The sequence below is a fragment of the Cryptomeria japonica genome, chromosome 11 (genome assembly GCF_030272615.1).
Source record: "Cryptomeria japonica chromosome 11, Sugi_1.0, whole genome shotgun sequence".
NCBI classification, from domain to species: Eukaryota; Viridiplantae; Streptophyta; class Pinopsida; order Cupressales; family Cupressaceae; genus Cryptomeria; species Cryptomeria japonica.
Window position 1 is genome coordinate 239,904,322 of NC_081415.1, and position 20,009 is coordinate 239,924,330.

Sequence of the window (20,009 nt, forward strand, 5' to 3'; positions counted from 1 at the left end):
TTATACTCGATGCAAAGGAACTTGAAGAAATTAATGAATTAATTGAATTTTCAAAAAAGAGTTTGGTAATGCAAAAGTTTGCTATATATAAAATCATATCTCTTTGCAACACATTATTTAATTTTATGTCATAATGAATGAATCTCACAAAACAATAATAATTTAGATATTCAATACTTTATGCTATCTCAAAATTAAGATACAAATTTCAGAAGATCATCTCAAAATTGTTAAATGAAAATTTGAAGCCATGTTTCTGTATTTAAAGCCAAGATTAACAACAAAAACTTTCTACATCTCTTTTTAACCATTAATTAAGTTACAAATTTCAGAAGATTATCTCAAAATTATTAAATGAAACTTTGAAGTCATGTTTCTGTATTTAAAGCCACAATTATCTTAATTGCTAAAAATTTCTTGATTGCTACAACTGAAAAAAAAAAATCCCAAAATCCTCCATTAAAATATAAAACATATAAAAATCCTAATCTTTGTAGTACCCCACATCGTCCTAAAAAGAGCAGTTGTACATATCATCATCCGTGTTTAATCAGAGAAAATGCTTCAGTGGCCTGAGATTTCCGTTCTAAACGCTTCTTGGATTGAAATCCCAAGTTAGATTCAATTTTAGTTTTAGATTTCTTTTAAGATTTAAACAGATGGAAGCTCTTGGGACAGAATCAGAGCAGCCCTGAAATTTAACTTCCTAAAACAAAAAATATTTAAAATAAAACCAATTTATGCATTTGTTATCACCGATAGAACGCACATGGTCTATGTTCTTTTGCTTAATAGTTGGTTTTGGTTATGGAGAAGGCAGACAAGTAACATCCGAAATATTTAAATAGTATATTGAAAAATAAGATAAGCCTCGAATATTAAAAATTCGCAGACACCATTGTTCATAACATTATCATAACAGCAAGTTTAAAAGAGAACAGTGGCACAGAGATTCAACAGAATATAAGACTGGAATTTCAGACAGTAAAACAAATAGAATCATCATGCTGCCCCATATATTGAAATGCAAAACCACAATGTTGAACCAAAAGCTGCAACACAACCAAACGTTGAACAGCTAAAGATGGAGACTTATGATGAGTGTACAGATGCCTAAAACTGGAAGTCATAATTTGCACTCCTATTAGCAATAATTAACATTATTCCTTCCATTGAGTGAAGCAATAATTAACAACTGTCATTAAGCTGAGTGAAGAGCTAAGATGTAGATGTTGACCAACTTTCAAAATTTTCTTCATTGGTATTTCTTGGATTACTGGTACCCTCAAGCAAAGGTGAGATATCTATGGGCAAATGAAAAGCTCTAGGAATACCAAGAAATACACTAGTTATTTTTTCTAATCTCTGAACAGTCTCCACCATTGTTGGGCGTTGGTGTGGATCTTCCCTTGCGCAAATCAACCCTATTTGCATGAATTCAGAAAGACATCCCAATACCATTACTTTATTTAACTCTTCAACATTTCTAAGCAGCTGGTTGTCCACCACTTCTGTGATCTTATTTGGAAAATGCATGCTTGCCCATTTTGGCAGATTAATACCTTCTACAAACATTTTATCTGTTGGTCTCCTCCTTGTCAACAATTCTAAAAGCAGAATTCCATAGCTATATACATCTCCTCTGGTTGAAATTTTTCCACCCATTCTGTACTCTACAAGTCAATATAATAATCAGTAATTCTACCAATAGATCCCTTTAGTACACTGAATCCATCGAATTCTCAAAAAAGAGTCTTGTAATGCCAAAGTCTGCTATATATGAAGTCATATCATCACCTAACAACACATTATTAGGTTTTAGATCACAATGAATGACTTCCACAAAGCAATAATGATGTAGATATTCCATTCCTTGTGCTATCTCTTTTGCTATTTTTAATTGGTCAGCCAAACTTAATTTACATTCATCTTCTCTTTCGGGATATAACCATCTCTCCAAACTTCCATTTGACATGAATGGAAGAACCAATGCTTTAAAATCAGAGCTAGAATAAGCCGAAATGATTTTGATCACATTGCGATGCCTAACTCTTTTTAACACATTGCATTCTCTTTGAAAACTTTGGACGGCATTTTCATCCTGCAAATTGAAAACTTTAACAACAACATGTGTACCATTGGTGAGAATCCCTCTATAAACAGATCCAAAACTACCAACTCCTAGCTGATTAGTTTGGCTAAACCCACCAGTTGCATCTACAAGTTCTTCATAGGCAATTTTTTTAGGCCCAATGTCGAATTGAATGGTATTTTGATTAATATGTCTCCTTCTATAGAAAATTAGGAGTATGGAAGACATAATAAAGATTGCAATGCCAATCATAATTGGTACTATCACCTTTATGGAGGTTGAGAGTTGTTTGTGCTTATAATCCAAGCACGGTGGCAAATTAATCCATTTGCCACAAAGTCCAACATTTCCTGAAATTGCTGACTGATCAATTGTTGCAAAAACTCCTTCCTTTGGAACCTCTCCTATTAATTTGTTTGAAGAGAGATTAATATGTTGAAGCATTTTCATTTTCTGGATAGCCATTGGGATTGTACCTGACAAATTATTTTCTGAGAGATCAATGACTTCAAGATTTTTTAGATTTGTGACTAATGCTGGTATTGAGTTGTAAAATGAATTCCATGAAAGATTCAAATATTGCAAGTTTGTGCAACTTGACAATGCAGCTGGAATTTCACCTGAGAATTTGTTGAGAGACACATCTATAGCGTGAACCATTGCCATTTTATTCATTATTAAAATAGAACCTTGTAACAAATTGCTAGAGACATTGAAGTAAAATTGGAGATTCACAAGATTTGCCCATTCAAGAGGTATGTTTCCTTCTAGTTTGTTGTAAGATAAGTCCATCTTTTCCAAATTGACACATCTCCCTAAACTGGCAGGCACTTTCCCTGAAAGTTGATTGTGATGAAAAATAAGATACCTTAGTTGTGGAAGATTTCCAAGAGCATCTGGAATTTGACTTGAAATCATGTTTTCACTCAATGATAGCAATCCAAGCCTTTTCGCATCACCTAAACTTGTTCGTATTCCTCCACATAAATTATTTTTGTCCAAATACAATCTTTCAAGATTCAAAAGTTGACCGAGAGTGGATGGAATGGTCCCATTGAAATGATTGTCATGTAAGTCTAAGGTTGCCAAATTTGTAAGATTCCCCATACCACTTGGTATGTTTCCCTCAATTTCATTTTGATTCAAATTCATGGAATACAATTGGCTTGATAGTTGGCTAACAGAAGTAGGCAAAATCCCGATGAGATAATTATCAGACAAGTCTAGAAGTTGTAAGGAGGAGCAATTAGTCAAGGCCGTTAGAAAAGACAGCTCGTCATTTTTTCCAGTGAGATTATTTTTCCCTACCGAAAACCATTGAAGTTGGAGAAATTTTCCAAACTCCAATGGCACAGTGCCACTTATTTGGTTACCATCTAAATCAAGTTTTTGAAGTTGAGTGCAATTGGAGAGGGAGGCTGGGATTTCTCTACTGAGTTGGTTTTTCCATACAAGCAATATTTGTAATTCTGATAGTTTGCCAAATTCCCAGGGAATGTGACCAATTAATTGATTATCATATAACTTCAAAATTTGGAGATGAGTGCAATTCGAAAGGGAAGCGGGAATCACTCCTACCAAGTTGTTCAGACCAAGCCAAAGCTCTTTGAGTTTAGTAAGCATACCAAATTCACTAGGAAGCGATCCTGATAAGTAGTTTTCACTAAGATAAAGTTGATTCAGTTGAGTAAGCATACTCAACTCAATAGGGATTGTACCTATCAGTTGGTTGATTGCTAAATTAAATGTTTTTAAATGTGAAAGAAGGCCTAGCTCAGAGGGAATGTTGCCACTCAGATTGTTATAAGATAGAATGAGGCGTTGTAAAGAACGGCAATCAGCCAAAGTGGAGGGAATGAAGCCTTCTAATTCATTTATAGATAATCTAAGTATTCTAAGGCGAAAGAGCCTTCCCAGCTGAGGTGGAATTTGGCCATGAAAACTGTTATTCCTAAGAGCAAGTACTCTAAGAAAAGAAAGATTGCCAAGGAAAGGAGAGATGGTGCCCACTAAAGACATACCTAAGAGATGGTACTCTTAAAAAATGTGAAGCCGTGCAATGATGAGAACGTTTTTGTTTTTACCGGCCACTTGCGTAACAAAGATACTCTTCTTCACTTCCAGACAAAATTGTATTCCACATAAAACAAAAGATACTACGAAAAATTAGCAAAGGGGCTAATTTTCCAGGGAAAAATGGGTCATGATACTGACACTTCTTTCGTTCATTCCTCTCCCCTTGGAAAAATGGGTGGGTCTTCATAAGGACATTTCTCTTGTTCATTCTTCTTTCTTCAGAAAAATGGGTTCTGATACAGACACTTCTCTTATTCATTTCTCACTCTTCTGAAAAATAGTTGTGATAGTTCATTCTTCTTCCTCTCACACGTTCTTTGAAAATTGAAACAGCAATTCTTGTTTAGTTAAAATAAAAATAATTTTAAAATCATATATTTATTTTTAATTTTATTCTTATTATTATTGATTTATTTATCAATTCTTTAAATTGTTGTATATTAAAAATTAAGATATTTGTTTTCAGGATATTTTTATTTTATTAAAAATAATTTACAAAAATGTTTAAAATTTCAATAACAAAAGATATAAATTGTTATGAATTGAGATTTTAAGTCATTTTTTAGTTTATTCTATATATTTTTTTAATTTTAAATTTAATATGAAAATATATTTCTATTATTAAAGAATACAAAATTTTGATCATAATAATTATGCACAATACATATTACGCTCACATAAGGATGCAAAAAAAATGATTTTGTTATTATTTTTTATAGCATTTTTGTTACAACATTAATACATTGACGTTCTTAATGAATATATATGAAAATAATTAATTTTTACATTGTTTTAAATATATAATATAATATAATAATAGATTAAAAATAATATTATTAATAAGTATGAGGGAGCACAAGTGTCTAGGTGTTTAGGCTTAATAGATTCGTTTGTTTTTATCAAGAGTTTAATACATATTAAAATATAATAAAATGAATATAAAGTAAAAATATAATGGTATTAATTGTATAATAATAATAATGTAATTTATTCTGTCAATAATTTAATTAAAATATATATATAATACTATTTAATAATAATTTAGCAAACGTATGAAAATATTAAAAAATTAATAATAAACGTATTAAAAATTACTATAATATAAATAAATATTAATAATCATTTAATATCAATTACAATATCATAATATAATAATGATCTAATATCAATTACAATAATATAATAATTATTTAAATGAAATAATGAATAAATATGTTATCTTTTAGTATACTTTACCTATATCCCTTCAAAAATAAATATGTTAATTTATTTAGAAATTCAATTTTAAATTAATTAACAATTTCATTATTTATTTTATTAATGTTAAATAACAAAACTTTTTCTACCAAATGAAAGTTGCCTCACTTGGGAAATCAATTTCAAGCACATGAAATCTTTCGCAATGCATTTTGCTCACATAAATTTCTTTTTGCAAGCGAGTGCATAAAAAACTACTAACCAGAGTAGTAAAGAATGCACCATGTTTTTTAATCATTTTTTTTTTTACTAGTGAGGACATTGTGGCATGAGACATCATGCTCTTGGTGGGGAGTTTCTCCCACATAATAGCCTATCAGCTAACAAAACATTTCAAAAAAATTAATTTATGTACAATAATAGTTATATAGTTATTATTATTTGTCAAAACTATATATATTAAGTATAACAATTACATTCACAGTTATATTTTTCAAAATTTATTTAAAAATAAAATGATTTCAATATTAAAAAAATCCTTCACATCAAATCTCTACTTCACTATGGATCACTAATAAAAGCATTGATAGGGGTTGATCTATCTCATGAAGTTTTTAGGATTATGATATAAAAAAAAGTGGATTTTCTTTTTTATTGGTAAAACGCAATCTAAAGGAATTGCACCCTTACTACTCAAATGAGAAGTTTTAGCCTATCCCACACCAAGTGAATCGACAAATGGGTGGAATTATCCCCAATCAAAACCACCAATCTATATGCTCCTCTTAACGAGATACAGAAAAGGAAAAACATAATAAAGGTAGTGCAAATATGGGTTTTGAATTGTCATTGATGATAATTTGATCTAGAAGTATGTTCAACAATGTTCTAGAGTAGTGCAATATCATTAGATGGCTTATGTGTTCATGCAAATTTTTGGAGATTGATAGTGGTAGCCTTAGATGGTTTATCCAATTTTCTTATGGATTTTCTAGAGCTTTGGAGAAGTGTTTATGGGTTTGTAGTTGAAGTTGGCTAACTATGACTATTTCGGTGAACAATCTATCAAACTAAGTTGTATATTATGGTCTGCATTGTTTCACATTGATTCATATTTTCTTGCGGTTAGAATATGATGTTGATGGATGAAAGTTATCGATATATCTCGATTTTTATGCTCTTAATTGATCTATAGTTGATCTTGTCATGGTCTAAGTATCATCTTAATCTTGATAGTGTGTTAGTTTGTAGGAATGTGTTGCATTCACTTTCCTTCAATATTTTTGGTGCTTTGTTTCTCTAATTTAGTGATGTTGGTGTCAAGTGATTGTAAGGAAAGCAAGTGCGGAAATTCGCTTCACTAATGTGAATTTGCAGGGGAACACAGAACAATGTTTACCAAATTTCAACTTTTACAGAATACGACACAAGCATGAGCATACACAATTTAAACAACACAAAGATAGAACACACAGAGTTAACGTGGGATAACCCTTTCGGGAGAAAAACCCACCACCAACAGAAAATAACTTTATTAATGGTATGTCAAATACAATAAAGTCCAATCTGTAGACTTCCTTCACTCTGTTGAACAATCGTTCCAGATGAAACAAACAACACTCGGATCAAATTATAGTCACAGATCGCTCAATAGCTATCTTAGTTCGTAAACATACATTTGGTTCGCATTCGGCTTCAAATACCAAACAAGCCGACCGTTACACTTGCGTGAGATGATTAGGAAGTTGAACTATCTCAGTTGGTCTGAAATCATGAAAAACCATTTATCCCACATGCACCAAGAAGTCAGGTCGGTTCGTATTCATATACACCGACAGTCTCATCCTTAGTGTTCACCTATTTGCCTTTTGGACTTCGGTCCGAACGCACATCCTTAGTCGGTTTCTACTCCATCGGCCATCGGTTAGACCACAAATATGTTACTCCAATCTCTCGATGAACCAGTAGATAACTCCACTAATGCGACTTCAAAACTGGTCAACTCCATCAGCTCATCGGGATAGCCTTCAACCGGTAGACCCGATCTCCCGATGATACCCGATCGCCGAAGGCGACTCCATCAGGTCATCGGCCAAATAGATGAAATGTTACCCCGATCTCCGATAACCAAGAGGAGATCTCATCAGCGCATCAGAACTAACATTGAGATGTTACCCTGATCTTCGATAACAGGAAGATGACCTTATCGGCCCATCGGAACCAATGCTAAATGTTATCCCAATAACCTAAGGTAGCCTCATCGGGTCATTGGCTCATGCCCAAAACTGCTATCCCGATAAGCGAAGCACTCTAAGACAAAAGAGGGCGGACTCATCGGGACCTCGGTGTAGCCTTCATCTAATCGACCCGATCATCGATATCAGCCCGATCATCGAAGGTGACTTCATCGAGTATCGGCGTAGCACCAAACTGGAACCTCTGATAGCCGATGACAACCCCAACCGCCTAAGCTAGATCCATCGGGTATCGGCATAAATTCAAACATGAACCTCCGATAGCCGAAGACAACCCGGATAGAGAGGAAGACATCGGCCTAAGTCACACCGATCAGAAAGTGTTCAACAACCAAGAAGGTAACACTCTGCTGCTCCATCAGTGTAGGCTACTCTGATCAACCCAAACATGTCAAGTGAATTAGAGGCACAGTTCCAACAAACTCCCACTTGACGAGGAATTCATTGGACTGATTACCATTGCAGACGTTACTGAGGAACATGGTTATCAAGACCCATACAATTAGAACACCATCTTCCACCATGTCACGAACAAAGTGATGCTGAACATCAACATGCTTCGATTTGGCATGGAAAGTAAGATTCTTTGCCAAACATATAGCACCCTCACTGCCACTCCAAATTCCAACCGGCCCTGCATCAAAACCAATATCTAGACTCAAACACCTAAGCCAGATAGCTTCTTTTAAAGCATGTGTGGCCACCATGTATTTTGCCTCTATAGTGGATAAAACGACTACAGCTTGTCGCTTGCTCATCCAACTAATTGCTCCAACATTCAGGATAAAAACATATCCACTAGTGGATCTCCTACTATCAATATCCCCTGCCCAATCAGAATCCGTATGACCACAAACACTAAGAGTTCTCTTTGAATCCTTCAGATTACCATGATAACATAATGCAAAGTTTGAAGTACCCTTCAGATATCTAAACACTCTCTTTACAACATCCTAGTGCAGTCTCCCTGGATTCGACATAAACCTGCTAAGTACTCCCATTGGTTGGGCAATGTCTAGTCTTTTACAGACCATAACATACATCAAACTGCCTATAGCACTTTCATAAGGTACACTTTTCATGTCTTCAATCTCTCTTGGAGATTTCAGACTGTCAAGCACAAACAACTTAGTTCCTTGCAAGATGGGAACAACCTATGATTTACAGTCAGACATATGAAATCTGTCAAGAACACTGCTTATATACTTTCTCTGGTTGAGCCAAAGTTTCCTCTTAGATCTATCTCTTTTGATCTCCATTCCCATAATGTAATTTGTTGCTCCTAAGTCCTTCATTTCAAATTTCATAGAAAGCTGAGATTTTAAATCTGAGATTATACCTTTGGTATTTCCTATGAACAACATGTCATCTACATACAAAGCTATGATAAGTATCCTATCACCTTTAGTTTTGTAGTAAACACAATGATCATCTTTTGATCTCACAAAACCCAAGGATAAAACAAATGCATCATACTTTTGATACCACATTCTGGGAGACTGTTTCAAACCATACAAAGACTTCTTGAGTTTGCATACCAAATGTTCTTTACCTTCTGCCACAAAGTGCTCAAGCTAAGACATATAAATCTCTTCTTCAAGATCACTATGAAGAAATGTTGTCTTCACATCCATCTGCTCAATCTCCCAATCATATGATGTTGCAAGTGACAAAAGAAATCTAATAGATGTCAGCTTAGCTACAAGAGAGAAGATTTCCCCATAGTCAATACCTTCCTTTTGAGAATACCCCTTTGCAACCAATCTTGCTTTGTACTTGTCAATGTTGCCATTTGGACCATACATCTTTTTGAACACCCACTTGCAGCCTACAGGATTTATGCCTTTAGGCAATGGCGCCAAATCCCAAGTTCCATTTTTATCCAATGATGACATTTCATCATTCATGGCTTCCAACTAGGAATCTGAATCAAGCATTTCAATTGCTTCTTTGACAGTCCTAGGCTCATCAGTATCTACAAGTAAAGCATAAGCACAATTAACATTCAACATAGAGTGACTGTACTTATTTTATGTATACCTATTTGGTTGTCGCCTCTCTCAAGTAGATCTTCTCAACTCTGGTGTTGAGGATTCTTGAGGTTCAACATGAGGCTCATTATCATGTTCTTCTTCAAAACTACTTGAACTGCTTGAACTCTCCTCATCTTCAGGTATCTCTGGAGATTCTTCGTTGGCTAGAGGAATTTCAACCTCAGCTTCTCCTTTCTTTTCTACATTATGATCTAGTGACATAGGTTTCAGCTCATGAAATATCACACTTCTGTTGTACATAACCCTACCAGTCACTGGATCCCAAAGTTTGTATCCTTTCACACCAACTCGATAGCCAATGAAGATACATTGTACAACTTTGTTATCCAACTTAGATCTATTAACATCAGGCACATGAGAATATGCCTCTGCACCAAAAACATGAAGGTGCCTTAAAGAAGGTTTCTTACTAGACCATGCTTCTATGGGTGTTTTGTCAACCAATGCTGAAGTAGGAAAATGATTCAGCAGGTAATATGTTGTAGCAACTGCTTCAGCCTAGAATTTTTGTTCCAGACCAGCTCCGCTCAACATGCTTCTTTCTTTCTCCATTAGAGACTGATTAAGCCTTTCAACAACTCCATTTTGTTGTGGAGTGTAAGGTACAGTCTTATGTCTCTTAATTCCATGATCAATGCAATACTTGTTGAAATCTGCACTACAGTATTCACCACTATTGTCTGTTCTTAAACATTTAATCTTTCTCCCAGTCTGATTTTCAACAAGGTTTTTAAACTCCTTAAACCGATTGAGCACTTCTGACTTACTTTTAAGAAAGTACACAAATGCCCTTCTTGAATAATCATCTACAAAAGATGCATAGTATTTAGACTTAGACAAAGAAGATACATCCACTGGACCAAACACATCAGAGTGAACATAATCCAAAATGTCAAAAGACTTATGAGAACTAGAATAAAACTGAACACGGTAATGTTTCCATATATGTAGTGTTCGCAGAAATCGAACTCAAAACTACAATCTTCCAGACCTTCAACCAGATTCTTATTCTTCAAGGTTTTTAAACATTTTTCACCTATTATGCCAGAGCATTATTTTCTCAATAGGAAGTTTATCTTCCAATGAATTAGCATTATGCGTCATTACAGTTGTCTTAACTAAATTTTCAGAGGTTATATTAGAACACATAGGTTCAGCATTTAACTTATACAGTGTACTAATGCGATCACCATTTGCCAATACAATATAACCCCTAGTCATCTTCCAACCACTAGATACAAATGTAACTTGTACTCCAACATCATTAAGTTTACTTACAGAGAGAATGTTTCTTGCCAGACCTGGTATATGAAGAACTCCATTGATCCCCTTCACTCTACCATCTGGGAACTAAATTTTAATTCTATCTCTCCCTACAATCTCCAAAGTAGAATCACTAGCCAAGTATACCTTTCCACTAGCATACGGTTCATACTTTGAGAACCACTCCTTGTGGGAGGTCATGTGGAAAGATTAAAAAATTCAAACACTTTATGTATGATTAGGTATAAAAGGAAGCCTACCCTGTCATTTGAAGGGGTCTACCTAAAATTCAAGTGATCTCTTAATAATAAAATCAATTAAATTCCAAGTGAACAAGCAATCAAGCATTCATCAAGCATTGAAGGAGAATTCAAGTTAAAGCACAACATTCATGATCAACATTCTGCATGACATCCTAAAACCTTGTGTGAGGATTCAAGAAAGATTCATCAAGGTATCATGTTCAATTTTAAGCATTTTTAGATTATATCTATCCTTTCCCTCAAAAGGAAAACATTATACTTCAAGGTTAATTCACAACCCGAGGTTTGACCTAGGAAAGCCCCCATCAACAAACCTATTTTTCATCATTTTGTGTGTAGGAAATTGATTCAAGAGTTAAATGTGAAGAATTTGGCAAAGTAAATGATGACAATCAAACTCAAATTTTGATGGCATGTATGAAAAGCATAAGAGTAGGCCATTTCACACCTCCTAGTCCCAAGAATTTTTGACAACCTTTTGATAGTAGATTCTGTGTACCATCCTAATCCAAAAAGCATTCATTTTGTCTACAATCGATAGTCATTGTTAAATCAGTTTAAAGTGTATTCATTTAGGGACCTTTCATAAAATATTCTCAACTTACATATCATAAAAGGATCTTAAAATATTCATTGTTTATAATTATAAGAATTTGGTTATTCCGTACACCTTCCTTTACTATTTTAAAAATATCATCGACCAAAATATTGTGCAGCAGTAGTATGGAGTGCATTTCATCTATTTTATGCCCAAAGATTTCATCATACCACTTTCTTTTCAAAGGCAACTGATCAATTGCATTGTTTGGGTAATGCATTCCAAATAGATACTGTTGCATACCATTTATCTGTCTTGCAAGCCTTTTATCCTGATGACATTAAATTAAAGTTCTTTCTCTATTTTCTGGTGATCTCTAGAGCAGAGGTTGCTTTGCATCGACCTTAAATACATTTAACTTGTGTTGTATCTATGGAAATATGTATCCTAGGTCGATGCAATGCAACCTCTGCTCCACCAATACCAGATAGAAGAGAAAGTACTTTAATTTAATGTCATCAAGATAAAATGCTTTCAAGACATATATTAGGTATAAAAGGAAGCCTACCCTGTCATTTGAAGGGGTCTACCTGAAATTCAAGTGATCTCTTAATTATAAAATCAATTCAATTCCAAGTGAACAAGCAATCAAGCATACATCAAGCGTTGAAGGAGAATTCAATTTAAAGCACAACATTCATGATCAACAGTTTGCATGATATCCCAAACCCTTGTGTGAGGATTCAAGAAAGATTCATCAAGGTATCATGTTCAATTTTAAGCATTTTTAGATTAGATCTATCCTTTCCCTCAATGGGAAAACATTATACTTCAAGGTTAATTCACAACCCAAGGTTTGACCTAGGAAAGCCCCCATCAAAAAACCTATTTTTCGTCATTTCGTGTGTAGGAAATTGATTCAGGAGTTACATATGAAGAATTTGGCAAAGTAAATGATTATAATCAAACTCAAATTTTGATGGCATGCATGAAAAGCATAAGACTAGGCCATTTCACACCTCCTAGTCCCAAGAATTTTTGACAACCTTTTGATAGTAGATTTTGTGTACCATCCTAATCCAAAAAGCATTCATTTTGTCTACAATCGATAGTCATTGTTAAATCAGTTTAAAGTGTATTCATTTAGGGACCTTTCATAAAATATTCTCAACTTACACATCATAAAAGAATCTTAAAATATTCATTGTTTATAATGATAAGAATTTGGTTGTTCCATACACCTTCCTTTACTATTTTAAAAATATCATCAACCAAAATATTCTGTAGCAGTAGTATGGAGTGCATTTCACCTATTTTATGCCCAAAGATTTCATCATACCACTTTCTTTTCAAAGGTGAATGATCGATTGCGTTGTTTGGGTAATGCATTCCAAATAGATACAGTTGCATACCATTTGTCTGTCTTGAAAGCCTTTTATCTTGATGGCATTAAATTAAAGTTCTTTCTCTATTTTCTGGTGATCTCTGGAGCAGAGGTTGCTTTGCATCGACCTGGGATACATTTAACTTGTGTTGTATATGTGAAAATATGTATCCTAGGTTGATGCAATGCAACCTCTACTCCACCAATGCCAGATAGAAGAGAAAGTACTTTAATTTAATGTCATCGAGATAAAATGCTTTCAAGACATATATTAGGTATAAAAAGGAAGCCTACCCTGTCATTTGAAGGGATCTACCTACAATTCAAATGATCTCTTAATTATAAAATCAATTCAATTCCAAGTGAACAAGCAATCAAGCACTCATCAAGCATTTAAGGACAATTCAAGTTAAAGCACAACATTCATGATCAATAGTCTGCATGACATCCTAAAACCTTGTGGGAGGATTCAAGAAAGATTCATCAAGGTATCATGTTCAATTTTAAGCATTTTTAGATTATATCTATCCTTTCCCTCAAAAGGAAAACATTATACTTCAAGGTTAATTCACAACCCGAGGTTTGACCTAGGAAAGCCCCCATCAACAAACCTATTTTTTGTCATTTTGTGTGTAGGAAATTGATTCAGGAGTTACATGTGAAGAATTTGGCAAAGTAAATGATGACAGTCAAACTCAAATTTTGATGGCATGCATGAAAAGCATAAGAGTGGGCTATTTCACACCTCCTAGTCCCAAGAATTTTTGACAACCTTTTGATAGTAGATTTTGTGTACCATCCTAATCCAAAAATCATTCATTTTGTCTACATCCGACGGGTGGAGGATTTGGTCAATCCACACCTCCTAGTCCCAACAATTCTACTTGAACACTCTGTCACGGGAGAAGAGATATGACTTCTAGGTCTACTAAGGAGATGCTTACTATTAGTCATATGATAAGAGAAAAGAGAAGAAATGTGAATACTACTAGCTTACAAGTTGTGTAATGTTGGGTGATTCATGTTACATCATGGATTTCATTGGCTTGCAAGTTGTGTTGTGTTATGTTACATTTGTTCGCAAGGCAATCCAAAAACTCTACTACAAAATGGTTGTTGTAGTGACACAAAACACAAACAACAATAATAACCAACACTTGCAAAGGTGTAAACAAAAACAATGGTCACACTAGCATTAATCCATGCTATTCCAAGTAACGAATCTCAAAAAACTAATAACCATGCCCTAGGGGGTTCTATGCACCACAACACTTCTAGTTTGAGGATATAACATAAATGAATTAACATGAGAAAAAAGGAGAGCTCATATGCCTCCCCTTAAGATGTCAATATACCTCTAGGTTGATATCTTAAGGTAGATAGCGATCAAGGATAAGCACCATCAACATGAAGAAGATACCCTTAATAAACATACATGCATTCCAAGCTAGGAAGAAAGATCCTTGTACATGCATCATTGCTATAAGAAAGGAAGAGATAGTTGTGAAAGAAATATTATGGAAACATTACATAATTTAAATGAAGGCAACCAAAAGAATGCAAAGAGATAAAAAAAACTCTATAGAGCAACTATTTTACATACCTCAAATACAAAATTGTAGGGTGGAACAATAGAAAATGGCAAATCAAGGAAAGAATGAAAGATCCACACCAAATTCTTATAGAATGCAATCCAGTTGAAGGATTTTCATTCAACACAAGATAGTGAATAGGTCATTATGATGATTTATTTGAAGGTTCATAAGTTAAAGGTGGTCACTAACATATAAAGAGTGAATAAATTGAAGATCTAGATGAATTGCTAGTGTAGAATGAGGATGTATGATGTTAACAATAGCAAAATGATATTATGATGGTGGTGAAACTAAAAAAAGTTTTAATCATATTTTTATTGAGCATGAAAGAAACCACCTTGAGCTCATGAATGATAGGCATCATGTTTTAGAGTATCAACCCTTGTTGAACAAGGGTGTCAAATTTTTTAGGCTCGATCATTGCAAGGAGACATTTTGTGTATATGAAGTGGTTTCAATTAGCCATTTTGTCTATAAGTAGAGAGGAGAGGTCGATGTCTTTGTTTATTTGCCTACAAAACAACGAAAGAGGTCCTAATCAAGGAACACACACGTCCAAGCAAGGAGATAATTTTGATTCAGGACAATTCTATGCGAGAAAGGATATCAAGTTATAAAAGATAAAAATCAACAAAGGTAAAGTGGATCTTTAAAAAAGAGGAACAATTGACAACTATTATTCTTGCTCCATAATGTAGAGACAAGAAGAAGTAGGCTATTACGTTGCCTCCCAAGTATGATTGCACATGAAATCATAGTACCATGAATGACAATGAGCCCCTATAGGTAATTAAGCTACCAATGTCATATAGCAAGATAAAAACATAATAGGTTATAAATATCATTTAGAAGGGATATGATGAGTGTATAACTCATTGTCACCTATTATTTAAATGTTACTAGAACTACAATAAGTTGTTGAATTTTAATCTCTAAATCATGACATTCATTAGTGGAATAGTTGATGATGCTTGAAAAAAGGATTGTCCTAATTTTGTTTATGGTTTTTTCTTCAATTTTTCAAGGGGAGAGTAATAAAGTTGGCTTTAAGAAACTCATACAAAATTATCTCTTGTTGTGATTAAAATTTGTTGGAAAAGTCATAGATATATTAGACAATGGGGGAGGGGATGTCAACAAAGGAGAAGGATAGAAACCTAAATCTTCTTCAGAAAAATGTAATGTATATTTCTCATGAACCTCCACACTTCATTGCACACATCCTAAATCATGTCCATTGCATCCATGTGTATAATTAAATGTGGTATTTAAATCATGTCTAGAGGAGTGTGTTAATTCATATTTTCAAAGTTTAAAGATCCTCAACCATTGTCAAGACATGTGCTGGAAGAAGAGGTTGGAATAGATTTAGAAGAAGCTTGAATAATTGACACATACAACTCCCTTGAGACTTCATATTTGGATAGAGGGACCTTATATCAAATTAAGGAAGGCATGAGAGTGATATATGTATTAGTGTAATTATTATACTTTTTGAATATTTATCATTAGTATAATATTGGAAATAGTATCTTATATTAATTAGGGAGTCGTAATTAGGATATTATTTTCCCATTTTTAGTTGTTGATCTCATTATTTAAGACACAAATGATTTTCATCATTTCTTTTCTTTATGTGGAATATATATCTAATGTAATTATTTTATTTTTTAATAAGAAAATAAATTTATTGTAGTAATCATGTGGTTTTTTAATTTTATCTCTTGTCTAAGAGAAAGTATTGAAGATCATAACTCTAACATGGCTTTATTTTGGATGAGTAACAAAATTCCTCTATTATTTATCCTATGATAGATGTTCATACCTTGTTCAAAAACTTCCAATTTCTATGAGGTAGTCTGTCAAACAGCCGGTATGTCATTTCAAAGCTCCCATTTTCGCATATGCTGGGGGATGTTGATAGAGCTTTACACCTACACCCATGCCAACGAAAAATCAGAAACATCACTATCTGCAGGTGCAAAATAGATGGGTGACCGATGAATGAATTAAAGAAGGGGAATGAAGCCTAAAGGTCTTTACTTGAACACAATGATCGCTGGGATTGCACAAAATATACCTTTTAAAATGCTTTAGAAACTTTCAATACTGTGAAGACATGAATAAGGAACTCAAATTACTAAAATTCCTCACAAAAATGACATCTCATGCAATGCCACGATATGCAAAAAATAGATTTGTTGAAAATCTTTTTGAAACCTTAAGGCAAATGCACATGGTAGGTGTACAAACAAAATCCACAACCATTGTCAACACCCTCTTCGTACACATCCGAGATTGGAACCTTGGAATAGGGTTTGGGCATCAATTGAAACACTAAGGGAGATTTTCAGATGTTGTAGTTGCTGGAGCACTGGTCGCCATACAAAGGCCCAGACGAAAGTCAAAAGACCTTTATCTCACCCTACTATTCTAAGGCGATTGGACATGTAGGTTCTATTTGTAGCATTCTGGGTCCGCCATCCAAGATCAATCAAGAGGAAGAGCTTTGCCAAGCATCTCTAGGAGCAACCCTGGTATAGCAAGACTCGAATTTGTGACTTCATATAGGCATTTGTTGTTCTCTCATATATAATATCTAAGGTACACCGCGATCATAATGATGCAGGGCTCTTGTTTTGGAACCACTCCACTTCATGATGTCTACTATTCTATGAGGGTTTGTTTCCATTGGGAGCGGGATTGGTTTCTAACGAACAAGCAAGACGACTTCTTAGCTTTGCTAGATACGCGCTTCTTTCTTTTATGGAACTTTGGAATGAATCAAAGGCATTTTTTTTGTTCTCGTCCGCCTTTGCACGGATGCAGTTTGGTAAGACGGGGAGATCATGATAGAGCAGCCAAATCACGATAGAGTTCTGGTCAACGTCATCATGTTGGTCCCCTACTATTCTAAAGGGATGAGATTCTATAGGCACTCGACTGTTTCCTATAGTTTCCCACCCACTGCCATACCATGCCCCTCCAACCAAATGCCCTCGTAGATATGTCTGCAAAATATGGGAGCATAAAACAAAACATATGAAATGTTTTTTGAAAAAAAACAAACCCCAAAAAGGATGTCGATTCATACCCGGGAGCATGCACTATTCCCTTTTCGCACATTATCCCTTTTCCGTCGGGCCTTCAATCTACGGAAAAATCCATATCCAATTCTCGGGCGGGGGAAGAAGAGATTTGCCTTGCTCGGGATCACCATTCATTTCTAGCAGGACTTGAGCAGAACGAATTCTATAGATATGATCTCTATTCCTCAGAAAAACCGGTGGCATTACGACACAACCTCTCCTCTATTGCTGGGGTTTGACAGAGGTGGAACTCTGGGCAAGAGTACGCTGTTGGGGCGACAACGTGAGAATGGGAAGAGGCCGCGAAAATGATTTGAAATGTCTTGGTCTTTTTTCTTTTTTTTTAAGTAATGTCCGCTGTCGTCAAAATTTTGACGAACACAGGCATTTTTTGTAAAAAAGCACAAATGTCATTGGCAATTCCTTCTTTGTCGAAAACATATATTGAATTATCGTCAGAATTCTGACGAATGCGGGCAATTTTTCAAAAAAAAATCAAATTTGTTCACAATATATCTTCTCCGTCGGAAACCTCCATCGGAATTTTAGGCCAAATATATTAGTGAAAAAGGAAAAGTGTTATCTAGGAGAATTTGGCCAAGATTTCTTCAAATAAATGGGCTTCTGCAAATATAGGTATGGCTAGGCAAGAGAGAGTTTAAGATGTCTACAAGTTGATTAAAAAAAATTGATAAGTAGGAGGTACTTTCCACAAGTCAAACTATGATATTACTATCAGAGTTCAACTGTGTAGCTTTTGAGTCAAACTCATTGACCCATGTTTCATGAGTAGTGGTTCACAAGAACCCATTTCTCATGAGAATGAATGGTCCACTTAGCACTCATTGCATCTAGGTGATAAAATTTATCACAATAATGTAAAATTTTATACTAGGTGCAAAGTAGCTTAGAAAAATCAATGAATTAATTGAATTTTCAAAAAAAAAATTGGTAATACCAAAGTCTACTATATATGAAATCATATCATCTTGTCACAACACATTATTTAGTCTTAGATCATAATTAATAACTTGCACAAAACAAAAATAATGTAGATATTCAATACCTTATGCTATCTCCTTTCCTATTCTTAAAGGAATAACCAAACTTGATTTACATTCTCTAAATATTTAAATATTCTACATGCAAATAAATTTATTATGAGACTCAAGATATAACATGTAACATTATTTTTGGCATGATTTCTTATGCAATGCAGCAAATGAAGTGCCCATGAGATGGAAAATCCTCTACATCTCACTATAGTAGAAACAAGAATCAAGAGATATCATAAATGATTTATTACATGTTATGCCATATTTATCTAAGTTTTTATTTTTTTCAATTTTATTGTTGAAAACTTGATATCCTCTCTAATTATAATTTTGATGGTTAGAAGAGATATATTTGACTAAATTAGGTTTTTCCCATCGATACTCTAAATGATAAAATAAGAAAATAATTCTATATTATTTTATTTGTTTTATCCATAACTAATACATTGCAAGTGCTTAGGACAAGGGAAGGAAGGTTAGCTAATAATAGAACATATGTTTTCATAAATAAAATAAAATTAAAAGTAATTCTAAAAGTTAGATTTTTGTTCTAATAAAAAAAATTAAAAATTTATTTTTTAATAAATTGATTCCCAAATTACATTACTATTTGATTTTGTTTAATCATAGCATTTTTTAAAATGTCTTTATCACATTATACAAGATTAACAAAAAATAAAAAATAAAAAAATTCCAACATCTCTTTTTAACCATAAATTAAGTTACAAATTTTAAAAGATCATCATATGTAATAGTGAAATTATTAAATGAAAATTTGAAGCCATGATCCTGTATGTAAAGCCACAAATTAATATCTTAATTGCTAAAACTTCTTTGATTGCTAAAACTGAAAATTAAAAATCCTTAAAATCCTCCATTGAAAAAATAAAAAATCTTGATCTTTCTCATGACTCGCTTGAGCATACAAATCCCTTAAAAAAAAGAGCTTGGTGGGAGGAATAGATCAAGTTATTCGGTGCAGTACCACACATCGCTGCTTAATCTTTAACAAATATTCTACTTATCAAAGAAAATGCTTCAGTGGCATGAGATTTGTGTTCTAAAGAGCTTTTTGGATTTAAATCCAAAGTGAAGATTCAGTTTTATTTTTTAGGTTTTTTTAAGATTTAAACAGATGGAAGCTCTTG

At 33.8% G+C, this 20,009-nt stretch overlaps 2 protein-coding genes across 2 annotated transcripts; both read right to left on the reverse strand.

Annotated features, from left to right (window-relative positions):
- Positions 1–1,218: 1,218 nt before the first annotated feature.
- On the reverse strand, positions 1,219–1,665 carry LOC131860161 (putative leucine-rich repeat receptor-like serine/threonine-protein kinase At2g24130). The gene has a single exon (XM_059214534.1). The coding sequence runs from the start codon at positions 1,663–1,665 to the stop codon at positions 1,219–1,221; it is 447 nt and encodes a 148-aa protein (XP_059070517.1).
- A 52-nt stretch (positions 1,666–1,717) lies between these two features.
- Positions 1,718–4,111, reverse strand: LOC131855875 (putative leucine-rich repeat receptor-like serine/threonine-protein kinase At2g24130). The gene has a single exon (XM_059214535.1). The coding sequence runs from the start codon at positions 4,109–4,111 to the stop codon at positions 1,718–1,720; it is 2,394 nt and encodes a 797-aa protein (XP_059070518.1).
- Between the last annotated feature and the right edge of the window lie 15,898 nt (positions 4,112–20,009).

What these genes read in the sequence shown, in the direction of transcription:
- LOC131860161 (XM_059214534.1), bottom strand. Translation starts at nt 1,665, where the DNA reads ATGGGTGGAAAAATTTCAACCAGAGGAGATGTATATAGCTATGGAATT.
- LOC131855875 (XM_059214535.1), bottom strand. Translation starts at nt 4,111, where the DNA reads ATGTCTTTAGTGGGCACCATCTCTCCTTTCCTTGGCAATCTTTCTTTT.